The sequence below is a fragment of the Rosa rugosa genome, chromosome 1, assembly GCF_958449725.1.
Source record: "Rosa rugosa chromosome 1, drRosRugo1.1, whole genome shotgun sequence".
Lineage (NCBI taxonomy): Eukaryota > Viridiplantae > Streptophyta > Magnoliopsida > Rosales > Rosaceae > Rosa > Rosa rugosa.
Window position 1 is genome coordinate 3588795 of NC_084820.1, and position 14195 is coordinate 3602989.

The 14195-nt window shown below is 39.0% G+C and overlaps 3 protein-coding genes across 3 annotated transcripts; 2 read left to right on the forward strand and 1 right to left on the reverse strand.

Moving 5' to 3' along the window:
- Positions 1 to 2068: 2068 nt before the first annotated feature.
- Positions 2069 to 4912, forward strand: LOC133711009 (uncharacterized). The gene is made up of 6 exons (XM_062137171.1): positions 2069 to 2382; positions 2479 to 2643; positions 3175 to 3418; positions 3536 to 3748; positions 3889 to 4157; positions 4255 to 4912. Exons 1-6 carry the CDS (start codon positions 2122 to 2124, stop codon positions 4708 to 4710), a joined length of 1608 nt encoding a protein of 535 aa, XP_061993155.1. The 5' UTR covers positions 2069 to 2121; the 3' UTR covers positions 4711 to 4912.
- Positions 4913 to 5065: 153 nt separating this feature from the next.
- On the forward strand, positions 5066 to 7607 carry LOC133711019 (protein PGR). The gene is made up of 5 exons (XM_062137180.1): positions 5066 to 5630; positions 5709 to 5822; positions 5916 to 6138; positions 6793 to 7041; positions 7170 to 7607. Exons 1-5 carry the CDS (start codon positions 5485 to 5487, stop codon positions 7299 to 7301), a joined length of 864 nt encoding a protein of 287 aa, XP_061993164.1. The 5' UTR covers positions 5066 to 5484; the 3' UTR covers positions 7302 to 7607.
- A 926-nt stretch (positions 7608 to 8533) lies between these two features.
- LOC133711025 (serine/threonine protein phosphatase 2A 57 kDa regulatory subunit B' kappa isoform-like) lies at positions 8534 to 12259 on the reverse strand. The gene is made up of 3 exons (XM_062137191.1): positions 11742 to 12259; positions 9569 to 10726; positions 8534 to 9382 (listed from the first exon to the last, which is right to left on the reverse strand). The coding sequence occupies exons 2-3, from the start codon at positions 10715 to 10717 to the stop codon at positions 9023 to 9025; spliced, it is 1509 nt and encodes a 502-aa protein (XP_061993175.1). The 5' UTR covers positions 10718 to 10726; positions 11742 to 12259; the 3' UTR covers positions 8534 to 9022.
- Between the last annotated feature and the right edge of the window lie 1936 nt (positions 12260 to 14195).

The window sequence follows — 14195 nt, forward strand, 5'->3', positions numbered from 1 at the left end:
AAATTTTGGTCATCCACAACGTATCTGCCTCCATCTACTTCCAATTCCACGTAAACTTCAGTGGGATCATATAATTGAAGCAAACAAAGACATTTGCAATGCTCGGTTGCTGTACAATTTGGGCCAGATCGGGACCTTAAATGCTCTCTATTCTATAAAATGGGCCCGACCATGAGTGAGGCGTGGACGGGCCCATTTTCTACTTTCCTTTGCTTTTGAATTTTGAATCATCACCAACCTGTTCTTCATATTTAACACTACGTACAGAATTCCAATTACTCTTTTCACTAACCTAGCAAAGTAACAGAGAGAGTAGTAACTCACCACTCTCACCAGCAACCACTCCCTTAATTATTAATTTGTTTGGTTGGAGCTAGTGGCGTTGGGTTTATTAATTTGTTTTTACTCCAACATCTTCCGATCCCCATCTTCTTCGATCTCTCTCTCTCTCGATGTCCACCCCTTTGCTTGGTAATCTTTGCAGCGATGGACTTCCAAGTCCTCCGGTGGATTTTTCAGTCAGGTCCGAATCGATGCTGATGATTGAGTTGGCATATTTATACGTTAATTTGCATGTGGATCAATCATTTCAACCATGCTAGCTAAACATTAAGTGCCTGACTTCTTTCGTATTTTGTATATGTTTTGATATCTCGTCTGAAGAGTTTTTTCTTAAACTGAGTTCTCGAAATTAAAGAAACACATGTTTCATGTTTATAAATACAGTGGCATTTTCTACGTACTCGATCAGATGCTGACGTTTTGGTTCCTAATTAAACTGCAGGTATTGGTATATATGAGGGTTGAAGCTCTAATGAGCGAAGAAAAGATTGAGTAGGATTTGGTACCGATATATTTTTCAGCAAATCTGCCTAAAAGACAACAGATAGTAGGAGATCGAGATAGGCTGTGTCCATAGCAGACAAATTAAAACTAGATTAGTGGTTTCTAGCTACTTCTTTTTTGTTAGTCATTTTCCCTTATGCATGTAAATCTTGTAAACACTGAGGAACTCAAAACTGCTATAGGTTCTTCATCTTGATCATGTACAGTGATTGATCCAGCCTCAATCTACAAGTCACCATTCATGACGTACCAACCAATGTCGTTCATCGTTGCATGCTATAGATTTATCTACAATATCAAAAGATTAAAGTTCACATCTAATGGAGAATTGCATGATCACTTGGTATTTAGAAAATGCATATCAACAAAGGGGACAAGCTATGGTACTGTGATGTTTATCATACACTCATTTTACATCTATTTGGACAAAAATTACAACATTGAGAACAAAGTTACCATATTCATTTACACTATTTACATATAATTAAACAAAAATTACAACATTGACAATGAATTTGTTCAAAACATGTAACAAAGTCATAGGTGATGTACGTAATTACTACTAATAAAACTAAGATTATACAAAATAGGACTCAACTTTACCACTCTGAGAACAAATTTGTTGTCACATTTATAAATCTGTGTATGACATACGGGTATGTATTAGAGAATTTTCCATCAAGAAAGTACAACAAGATGCTCTGTTGGTTATGATTTAACCTCCTTGTAAATTTACGACATACAATACTTCAAGACTGCAACCCCATCTCTCAGGGGATGCCAAAATTCATCAAACGCAGTGGAGGCAATGTTGTACAAGTCACCTGGTATAGTTCGTCACAATTTTTTTTTTGTTAAATGAGTTTTCTTCTTTTGTGACTTTGAAAAATCATAAAAAATAATTGCGCCAAAATTTTTGAGTTTCGTAAGTTCAATAAATGCTTTAAAATCATGATTGGAGGATAGAAAAATTTTAGTGAAAAAATAAAAACATACAATTTTAGACAAAAAACCGTGTATTATAATCCACAATTTGAGTGAAAAATCAAGATTTCGGACAAAATTTAGTTTGTGTCTGAAAACTTATGTAGTTTGTGTCTGGTACCCTATCTGTATTTCCTCGTTCGGCCCTTAAATGTTTGCTACCCAATACATAATCCGCTCCACGGGTGTGGCCCGGCCCAACTTACACTTCTCAGAACGCTGTCGTTTAATCCTGCCATTTACCTCTGCTCGTCGCAAAAACAGAACGAAGAAAATACGGCGCGCTAAAAAATGGAGGAAAGCTCCGGCGCTCTCTCCGACGCCGCAATCGAAACCCTAAGAAGCCGAGGATGGTGCTTCGGCGGCGACTTGGAGCAAGTCCAAGCGATGATCCTGATCCACTCCGCCTTGGCCGACGACACCCGAACGGTGGTGAACTCAGTCGAATCGGAGCTCCTCAACATGGATCTCAAATCCGTCGGAGCCAAGTCGTTGCCCGACCCGGCCGCTCTTCGCAAGTCATCTCATCTTGTCGGTCCCAAAGTTCTCCAGGCAAAAATACACCTTCATCGAATATTCGAATTGTTATGCTTAGGCTGTGTTTGGCTGCTTAGAAATTTATGATTTTTGTTTGTTTGTTTTGATCAGATAGCTTGGGTTAGAGACATTACGAGTAGTAATGTTGACGATTTTGCGAGGAATTCTAGTCGGCGGCTTTTGAAACTTGGTCTCAGTGATGGACATGGTGAGGTAGCAGCTATAGAGTACTTCCATATCCCTTCATTCTCCGACGACGTCGTTCCGGGCACTAAGGTAGTGTGTGGATTCATGCTTGATTTTTAAGTATAGGCTGCAGTGTTTGATTCAATTCTTATGGATTTAGCTTTTAGCATGATGAAGTGAGAATTGAGAAGCGCTGGGATGATACCAAATTAAGAAAACTTATCGAAAAATTAAGTAGTTCTTTGTTTCGCTTTGTTTGTCGTGGAAATCCTGATAGAAACATGCTTGAGCTGAAGACTCTTAATGGAAGAACCCAAGAAATTTGTATATTTGACAATTATTTGATGGAGTGTACCATTATTTGCCACACGTAAGAGCTTTTTCGTACATATATAGGGAGAAACTTGCAACTATACTTCATCATTCCCTACTTACTGTGTTTATTGGATATTGCTGGTGGTGTAAACCTCAATATGAATTTTATGACATGTTTTTAGTGTCTGAACCCTAACCCCAGTTTCTTAAGTTACTTATGTAAAGTAAGCTGAGGGCATATATGAAGCCTGTATCTGAAATCATTACTTAACGTTTGTTTATGTGTCACTGCCTTCTGATTTGCAGGTCCGCCTGGAAAATAAAGCTATTATACGAAATGGGATGGTATGTTTGACTCCTAAAGTCTTGACCGTGTTAGGAGGTGTTGTTCAGTCCCTTTATGAAGAATGGCAGATGAATAAAAAATATTCAGGTTTTTCGCGTTCAACTTTAAGGCTTTCAAAGGAAAGCGATGGTAATGGCCCTCCTCCATTTGAGAAGTTGCAAGTTGGGGCACCCAAAACTCAGTTTCCTCGGCAGGACAAGTCTTGTCAGTATTCTTGAGCTATTGATTATATAAGATTTTATAAGTTATTATTTGTAATCTTCAGCCACTCATTATTAGTAATGCATGCGTAACTCATAGGCAGCATGTGATGATTTGCAGATCAGTCTGATGTTAACACTAAGAGCAGCGATCCTACTATCAGATCTTCTGAGATAAGACCATCTGGAAAGCAACAGCAGAACCTTCTTTCAAAGTCAAATGGTATTGATAACCCTAATAAGAAAAATGACGTGGATGTCAATCTAAAGACGGATTCTGTTAATGAAAGAACTGAAGATAAACCTAGTAGCTCTGCAACAAGGCCAAAAGAAGGTGGAGCTTCATATGTCCAGCCTGCAACTTTTTCTTATTAATGTCACCAGTATCACTACTTATCACAAATTAACTACATGCAGTAGATTTAATTATTGCACTAGTATCATGACATACTAATGTATCCATGGCTTCTACAGTTGTTGAAGCTGTCCCTGTTCAAAACCAAGCAGCAGCACAGAAACTCCTCCAGAAAATGAGTCATCAAAACCAGGATAGTAGGCATTCAAGAGGTAGAAAATTTAGAGGCAAGGGTAGGGAGGAAGAGTCGGAGGTATTCACTTTGGAAGAATGGGAAAAGAGGAAAGCTGGGGCAAAGCCTTCCATAACCGCCACTTCTGCAGTTGTTCATCGTGATGAGGAACTTGCTTGGCAGCTTCAAAATCAGTTTGATTTAGAAGATTCTCATGTTAGTTTTCTCGCACCATTGAGTCTCATTTTGTTATTGTTCTTCTTGTTGTCTTCCAAGGTTTTGAACTTTTAATGTCATTATGCTGTGATTTCAGGCACAAATGGGTCCTCAAAATGTGGAGGCAGAGGATATTAAATTGAGCATGTTTAAGTATGAGAAGAATGACGACTGGGGTAGTGGAATGGGAAATGAGAGGAGAGGGAGAGGGAGAGGGAGAGGGAGAGGGAGAGGAAGGGGAAGAGGATGGGAAGATGACGACGGTGGTTATGGATCGGAACATGGAAGGAGCGGAACAGGGAGAGGATGGGGAAGAAGGGATGATGGTGGTGGTGGTGGTGGTTATGGAATGGAACAGGGAAGGAGCGGAAGTGGGAGAGGATGGGGAAGAAGGGATGATGATGGTGGGGGTTATGGAATGGAACATGGAAGGAGCGGAAGTGGGAGAGGATGGGGAAGAAGGGATGATGATGGTGGGGGTTATGGAATGGAACACGGAAGGAGCGGAAGTGGGAGAGGAAGGGGAAGGGGGAGGGGGAGTAGAGGGAGATGAAGTGGAACATTTGATTGAATTTTTGTACCTCCTATCTGATTTTCCAATCTTTTTTGTTTTGTGTCAGGTAGATTTTGTTCTTGATACATGGTCGTGGTGAAATCTCATTTCCTAGTGTATTTTTCCGGTTTTGCTTCATTTGTTCTCATTACTCGACAGAGTTTTGTCTCCCGTTTCTTTATGTCATAGTCTCTTTGCTGAATTGAGTTGTTCTGTTGTTCACGTACGAGTGTAGGTTAGCAATACCATGGAAAAGAATGGAAAGAACTATGGATCCATGGCTACCTAACCTTCGTTAGCCTTATCTTTTAAAGCTTAAATGGGTGTCATTAATCCTAATTGTTTGCGAGTTAAACATGCCCAAATCTCAATTAACCAAGCATTTAAAAGAAGCATATGACATATCGATCGGACCATTTTGGTAGGGTAGTTTGTCGTGTACGCCACATGTATAATTATTTCGGCAAAATTAGAACATGTTCGTCTAGTTCACCTGATCAATACGTTGTTTTGTTTTGTTTTTCACGGTTAGATTTACTAACATAATTTTCTTAATCAGTTTTGCACGTTCGTCCATTAAAGTGAACGTGTTCCGTCCACTTTTCACTCTCTACTTGCTATAGAGTCCTACTCTGGACCAATGAAAACTAACTCCGCCCCTGTTCCTAACTACTACTAACTTATTTGAGTGTTCCCAGCTTCCAATTTTAAATTGTTATAAAGCTTTCAGCTTTAACTAGTCGAAGAAGCGTGTCCAACTCTGCTCCGATTACCATGGATTCACATCTAATCCAGCCGTTGATCGCGTTCCTAATCTCGACCTTCGTGGCCGCCCGAGCCTACCGCCGGAAATCACTCGACTTTTCCGGCGCAATCGCCGGCCTCGCGGTTATGACTCTTCACATTGCAGTGGGATACAGGTCAGCCCAGATTCTCCTCTGCTCATTTCTATTATAACCCATTAGACGCAGAAACCACTAAAGTTTTGCTCCGTGCAGGTACGGAGCTGTGTTGCTCGTCTTCTTTTTCACCTCGTCCAAGCTCACCAAGGTTGGTGAAGACAAGAAGCGTAGAGTTGACCCTGAATTCAAAGAAGGCGGTCAACGGAATTGGTACTTGGGTTTTCTCTACCTTAATTTTGTTGTTTGTTTCTGTGTTTTATTGAAAGGTGGTTGCTTTTTTTTTTTTTTTTTCGTTTCTTTCAGGATACAGGTTCTATCGAATGCAGGGATTTCCTCTGTTTTGGTTGTGGTGCTTTGGACGCTGACGGGTTTGGAAGACAAATGCTTGGACTCGAAGGAATCGGTACTTGTTACTGCACTGATGGGTGGGGTTATAGGACACTACGCTTGCTGCAATGGAGACACTTGGTCTTCTGAGCTTGGAATTCTTAGTGATGATCAGCCTCGGCTAATCACAACCTTCAAGGTTGGTGTCTTTACTTTTCATTATGTTTCTGATAGAATGCTTACGTCTTGCATCCAATTGATTGCCTGCTGTGTCTCTCGTTGCAAATGTTTGACCTCTTGAAGTTGCTTAGTTTCGGTATTTTTCGCTTTGTGTTTTTGGTTGCACCGTGTCTTCTGATTTGGTTTATCTTTTTGGTAGAAGGAAGTTACAGTTCTCGGTTTAAGCTTTATTTCAAAAAAAAAGTTACGATTTTTACTATCTTGTTCTGCCTTGCTGCATAAGCATACCCCGTTTGTGCCTGAACGTTGTTGAAGTTATGCTTATGTGCCAATGATTTTCATGAATTTGTGGACACATATCTACCAGCTTTGTCACTTTAACTCAATGGTTGTGTTATAGACATGTGTGTACGTGTGCACACCCATTTGTCTCACGTATTCTTTTAGAAGCCTAGTTTAATATCTCTTATTCTTTAGCTGTTACAAGATGACCAGTATAGTGGTAGTTGCCCTAAGTTTCGGAGGTGGGATGTGGGTTCATCCAATCGTGATTGGGGTCATGAATTATGGATTTATGGGAAAAATATTTGGAAGGCTAGAAGGAAACAAATTAGTTGGCCACTTGGATATGTAGTAGACTACACATGCTAATTTAGCTACGCATTGTTGGCAGCCTGTGCGGAAAGGTACCAATGGCGGAGTTACTAAAGCAGGATTACTGGCAGCTGCTGCAGCAGGCTCTGTTATCGGACTGGCGTTTGTGCTTGTTGGCTTTCTCACTACAAAATGTACATATGATGTAGCACTGAAGCAGCTGTTTGTAATACCTCTTTCTACTATTGCTGGACTTTTTGGTAGTGTCATTGATTCTCTTTTGGGAGCAACACTGCAATTCAGTGGATTCTGCACTGTTCGTAACAAGGTATGTTAAGACAAATGTGATTCAGTTGTTATTAAGGCCAGAGTTGTATCTGCTGAGCTCAGTTTATTTCATCGAGTTTATTCTTCAATATGATGCTGAAGCAAGCTCTTTCTAACTGTTTTTTGTAGGTTGTTGGGAAACCAGGACCTACTGTCAAGAAGATATCGGGTCTCAATTTTCTTGACAACAATGCTGTGAATGCTGTATCAATCCTGATAACAACAATCATCACTTCCATTGCCTGCATTTACGTCTTTTGAGACTGACTGGTTCAACTCACTGTTATGAGTTGTTCAGACACTGTTGATGCACTGCACTACGGATCCATGTACTAGCACCACAGTGTGTATCTTTGCCCATCTGAAAGAGAGTGTTTCTAGGCTAACCCTAAACCCTAACTACTGAAAAGTGGGGTTCACAGTGTTCTGCAAGCTGATTTTCTTAGATTCATGAATTGACATAATTTACATGAAAGGATCTTTGTTAAGCATAAGCTATCAGATAATGGTCGTTACCTAGCTCAGTCAATATTTAGAATACAGAAAGTGTGCATGTACTTTGATTCCTTTTCCCTTTCCATCATGCATTATCTTCTTGTTACTGAAAGTGATGTAAAATTCTTGCCTGGAAGACTAGTTCATGACTGCCAATAAGGTGTTAAAGGTCATTGACTTTCAGAAAGATAAGTTTTTGCTTGGCCTTGGGATCACTAGTGTTTTGAAGAAATTGCTCTCTACTTGGTGTGCTTAGTGGATAAGGCAAGTGAGGTTGAGCATAGCAAGTGAGGCAAATGGTGGGCATGTTCGTGCCTGTATAAGAGGGGCTAAAGATGCCCATGTCTACTGAGGCTAATAGCGTTGTAGCCATTTCTTTAGACTGACAACCTTCATTTCATTTTCCTCTCCCAAATCTCATTTAGGACGTACCGTTGGAAAATTGAGCTCGATAATTTTATCCATTTCTTAAAATGATAAAAATATTTGTTGGGTAAAGATCGTTCACAAGTGCTTCTCTTTAATGTTTTTATGCTAGATTAAACCACACAACATACTTCCGGAGCTTGTAAATCATGCCCTGTGATTCTTGAGGCTGCACAGAAAGTTACTGCAGTTAAACAAACTGGACTGGATGAACTTGTTCTCATCTATCGTGGGATCCATCATATAATCTTTTAGGTATGGACATGAGAGTTAGCCATCCAAACTTTTTGTAACGCATCGTCAACAATATACGGCTCCCTCTCATCACTTTCATGATTACTTTTTCATGAGCTTCAGGTGAGACTCATGGACTCAGTGATGCTCTTTGGATTCTAATCCGGTACCCTCCAAACGAAGATAGAAGTCAATGGCAGCAAGCAACACCAACTCTCTCTCTCTCTCTCTCTCTTTTATTATTTTCATACAGCTGTATGATTCCATTTCAACACGGATTGTAGATGAAGATGAATTGAATTATCATATGGGTGCAGCATTTGGTTCAGAACAGAACAGCAAGCAAAACCAGATTAAATAACACGCAGATCAAATGTACATTCAGATTTGAGCAAGCGTCAATTTCATGGTAACAACATTCGGATTTATGTCCTAATCTCAACTCCGCACCCAGCTAAAAAATACGGTTCATAAATTTAACAGAAGATGTTCAAAAGGGAAAAGAACAACAAATTTAGCTATACATCGATCTTCTATTGGCATTCGAAAGCCAATGGCTTAATATTCATAAGCATGATCACCATCTACTTGAAACGAAAAAGGCAGAATACAACTTCCAAAAGAGGTGTCAATAAACACGACGGCAAGCAAAAGGGTCGGTCTGTTACGAGCTTCAGCACAGCAGGATCACCATCCACAAAATTCAAAACAACATCCAGGCGCACTAATACTAATGCAACTCATTGTTATCCCAAACTTTGTCCATCCAACTCACAACCGATTCCTGGTACTCGATCAGAATTGTCACAATCCTGTTGCTTAGGAAATTAGCAGACAACAGGACAAGTGGAAGGCTTGATGGGAGCTACAAAGTTACAAGCTACAACAGGTTGGACGCCAGCAGCAGTTTCCAAGCGTTCCCATGTTAACCTTCGCTTCTCGGCTGCAGAATTTGACTTTATATGTTCCTCCTCCAACTTACATTGGCAGGCAAGTACCAGCTCCTCATCCATCTCGCAAAACATCTTCCTCACATTCATTGTCAGGTTGAGCACTGCTTGATTCCAGTGGTTTTGGGTGTTTCGCTCAATAGCTGGGAAGACAAGTGGCAAAATCACCTGGCGGTTATGCCCGATAAGGTTAAGGATGTGCTCATTGTTCCATAGCAAGTGAGCTCGCTCAGCCACCTGAAAAGGAAATGTGTCATAAAGCAAAAAAACCAAAGGAAAGGGGATGAAAATGGTACGAGTAACAGCTTCATCAATCGAATGATCCCTAAAATGTAATGCTACTAAATATCTACAAACATGGTGAAAAATCTAGAAAACCAAGTGCTATGATGGCAATACGGGTATCAAGTTGGTAATAATTACCTGGTAATGGGAACTATTGAGGCAGCATCTAATTCTTCGGAACAAAGGGACCATGATCTTTTGGAACTCGTCCATACTAGTCATTTCCAAAACCTCTTCTAACTCACTTAGAAACATCAACTCCTTCTGGCTATTTGTTACTGGCCAGTACTTCAACAATCCCTTTATAACAGTGCTAGCCAACTTCGGGTCCTTCTCTATAAACTGTACAACGCAATATGTCAATTGCTGATGATAAATTCCCACTGACTTTGGTTTGTGTAGAGGAATCAGAGCCCTCCACAAAAATATCTTGTGCTCCTCCTTCAATGGCAAAGCAAACCCGCTAATTACACTTCCAAAAATCTCCAACAGCTCAGACATACCATTATGCCTTTCAGTTTCAAAAACAAAACGATAGATGATATTGCTGACAGCTTTTCGTATAAAAGGTCTATGCACCATGAATTTTCCATAGATTCTATGCAGAATAGTTTTCAAGCAGTCTCTTTCTCTTGGGTCCTCGGAATCAAAGAGGTCAAGTAATCGTACGATAAAAGAATGATCTACATGCTTTTTCGCCACCTTTATGTCAAGTGAATTGTAACTGATAAACCGAACCAGTAGATCATACACAATTTGCAGATGTGACCAAGCAGGATCAAACATTGGTTCTTCATCTTCGGTTTCACCACCAGTAAAATTAGATCGGTACTTAGGTGGGAAAACTCTAAACAAGTTGGTTGCACACATTTTACACATCGCAGATATTGCTGGTTCATTAAACTTTGCAGATCCAGAAGAAACAAAATCAACAAGTTCAATCAACGTTTCACGCTTAAGATCTTGCTTAGCTGGATCGCTAGAATCAATGATCTCGCAGCAAACATTCAACTTACTGATAAACAGATTCTGCTTCTGTGGATTTGAAACCTCTTTGAAAGACAGATGAGGCTCCACTACCTCTGCTCCAGCTGAAATGCTTGCTGGGAAAACAGCTGAAGACACTCGTTTGACAACATTTAATTTGCTTGTAAGAGAACTCCCACCAATTGTACATTGGAAACCACTGCCCAAATTGGGACTATTGTTGCCAGAATCACTCCCGGTGGAATCTAGTGACTCTGATTTTGGCTTGCGAGGGAATTTGCTCAGGATTTGCTTAAGCATGGTGGAGTCCTGCAGAATCAGCAAACATTTAACATGGATCAATGTTATAGGCGCAATCAAGTGAACACATTAATGAGAAGAAGAGAAAAGATCAGCTTTAAAATTGCGAATTACAACAGGATTTCAGGCTATTGTACGTTATCTACAGCTTTCCATAACATTAACCTCTATATCTATTAGATATATCAGCTAGGAAATAATCCATATATGTGGAGTGGAGTCTAAACACAGTAGCTATCATGTCCAACCAAATGATGTAAAACTAAGATTGTTAAAACCAATATAAAGTCTTCAACTGCAGAAGTAGTCAAGGAGCAAGAAGAAGACCACTTAACAAGGCTAAGATTATAGGTCATTATGACTTATGAAGCTAAAGGCAGAAAACCAGTGTGATGAAACTGAAACTGAAACTGAAACTGAGCCGTACACAACGATTTCTCAAGGCATTTGACTAAACAACTTCAGTGAGCTCATGGACTGTAAATATATTTAAAGTAAATCTTTAAACCAGAATCGGGACAGGATCATCTATCTGAATGACCACATTTCTTTGGTAAACCAGAACTAAAGCCTATGCGAGTAATGAACATTTTCCAGCAATGCTAAATTCAGATCAAACTCAAAGCAAAATTCAAAACATGAATCATCTTTGGCCAACAAAATCCTCATAAACAGTCTCATGAAAAACAAGCTACAAATACCAGACTCCTTTTGGCAATAAAGTTTTAAAATAACAAATGCAAGAAAAGTTGTTAGATTTTGGTACAGCAACAACTGAAATCCAGATCTGGAACAAGAATATGAGAACCAAAGAAACAGAGTGAACTCCAAAATGGATCTACACCACAGTACATGTGATAAGCCAAGCACCAACCCCAGATCATACTTATCCCAAAACCCTCTTAAAAACCAAGACCAGGCCTTGATCTATACAATGCATACACTAAAGTTCATGTTTTTAAAGAAAAAACTGAACTTGGGTCTATGAAGTTAGCTACAATGAACATCAAGAAAAGAAAGAAACCTGTATTTTGAGCTTCTGGGTATGAACGTAAGAGTGAAGAAACAGCGGAGAGAGACCCTTTTTTAGCAAAGCAGAGAAGCAAAGGAGGAGCTCATGATAGCCTCAAAACCACCCAAAATGTAATCTTGGGTGAGAAAGCAAATGACTACTTTACTTTAAAACGAAAACAAACCTACACAGAGAAAGGCCGTGTTTGGCTGTGAAAGCTTTCACCTTTTGAAATGATATCGATCTATAATGATACCCTTTTGAAGTTGGACTGAGCTTTCTCAACTCTCACCTCCATGGAAGATCAATAAGAGGTCCTCCTCGATTGAAGAGAAGAGACGGTGTGGCATTTTCTGAGAAAATTGCAGGCACCAGTCTCCCCCAACACACACAAGAGGTAAAGAAATAGTTTAATGGGATCAGTATATAAAATATAAAAGCTTGAAACTTTGGCTTCTGTTGGTAGGAAGAGGAAATAGAAATTGACAATATTCTCAAGCTATGTTTGGCTGAGATGAATAAGATCTGAAATGGATTTTCATTTGGTAAAGCTTTTGCTATTATTGCACGAAGTGGGGTACCCAATGCAGCCTTATTTGTACCAGGTAGCACCGACCCTGTTTGTTTTCCATGGATTTACTCATCCTTGATTAACCCCAAAAAAATAGGGATTACATTTAGATAGGGAAAATTACGAGAAAGTTAATTTTACGGAAGTTGGTTACTTAGAGTAGTAACAATTCCTGGAAATTATTCTATGCACCGACGGTGCAAGTGACCCAACCCTTATAAAATAATCTCAACCCTTGATATTTACTATCAACTTTATTTTTAATAAACAAAAAGTGTATTTAATGCAATCTAACCATTCATTTATGTTGGTGCAAGTGCACGGCGGTGCTAATTCCAACTATAATCTAAATGGGACTTCAAGAAGATAGAACCTGAGTTAAAACCATATGATTAGTACGTAATTGGTGTGGTTGAGGTTTTTGAGGATCTTTAACACCTCAAGGAAGGACGTTCGTGGATTGAAAATGCCGAAGTTTGCCCAAAATGGAGAAAATAACCTTATAATTTTTGCTCTCCAGCCACAAAATGGGATACACTGGAGGAAGTTTTGGGATTTGCAGCTACCGGTCAATACCTAAACAATTTATTGTTTTGATCAAACACTGTTTATTTTAGTTTTTTTTTTTTTTAATACACATCCCTATTTGTTAAATACACATCCAAGTTTTTTGTACAATTTTAAATCCTCAGTTTACCCTTTTCCCAACTAATAAGAACAAAAACACCGACAGACGATCATGCTTTATCAGGCTTGCTGGATGATAAGAGGTAACAATGGTTATAATATTGTATTGTATATATAGTTAGGGTTCTGCTTGCTGTGACATCCATTGGCATTGCCAAAATTCACACGTCATGGTTGGCAAAGATGAATTTTGAGAATTTAAATATCAAAGTATTAGCATCTAATAGAAATTCAAAAGATTTTTGCTAGTTTCCCATATGCAATGCAACAATATCTATCTTGAAGAGTTGAATATGGTGTTGTCTTATTTATCAACAAACTTCAACTACAGCTCAAACCCTAAAAACTTTTTCTATTACAGGACGTACAAGAACAAACTCTTTTTATTCATCATGTCATTTGGAATAGTGTCAAATAAACAAAAACCATGCACCGGGGACTTGAGCATTGCAAGAACTTTAGATCAAACGACCAAAATAAAAAAATTGAATCATAAGAAATTTCGTAATCAATCATATATATATATATATATATAAACCACTAGGGATAGTGGGGTGGTAGAAGGTACCAGTCTGGAACCCCCAGGTATGGCTTTCGAATCCCCATGAGGCCTTGGTGGCCAGCTAATAAATGTTTATTGCCCCGTGGCGTTTGGAAGGGATTAGTCCGACTCTGCTGGGATATCCCCCGAAGGGTGTGTGTGTGTTGCTAACTTTCTAACGCTAACCTCCCCCAATCAAAAAATAATAATAATAATATATATATATAAACAGAAAATAGCGCTGGATTAGATTTAGAAAAACAAAAACAAAAAAACAGGAAGACAGTAGGTTGTTGTAGTAGCTATTGTATCCCGATTTAAGAAAGGGATTGCAGTTGTGTATAGAGAAAGAGGAAGAGAAAGGGTAAAAGAGGAAAAATAAGAGAAAAGGTGGCAAAAAAATGTCAAGGGGTGTGTATTAAGAAAAGAGGGATGTGTATATATATAATTACTCTTTATTTTATCTTAAGAGAAATATAATTTTGCAAAAAAACATATACCATGTGGAAATCATAGGGTGATGATATGGCATGTGCCATGTCATTTGGGATCCTATTGTGATATAAATTTTTGGGATCTCTAACATTTTTCGGTTACTTATTGCAAGACAGTAGAGTTTGTTATTAACGACCCTGTCAGGTTTTAATTTTGATTTATTTAGTTCTAA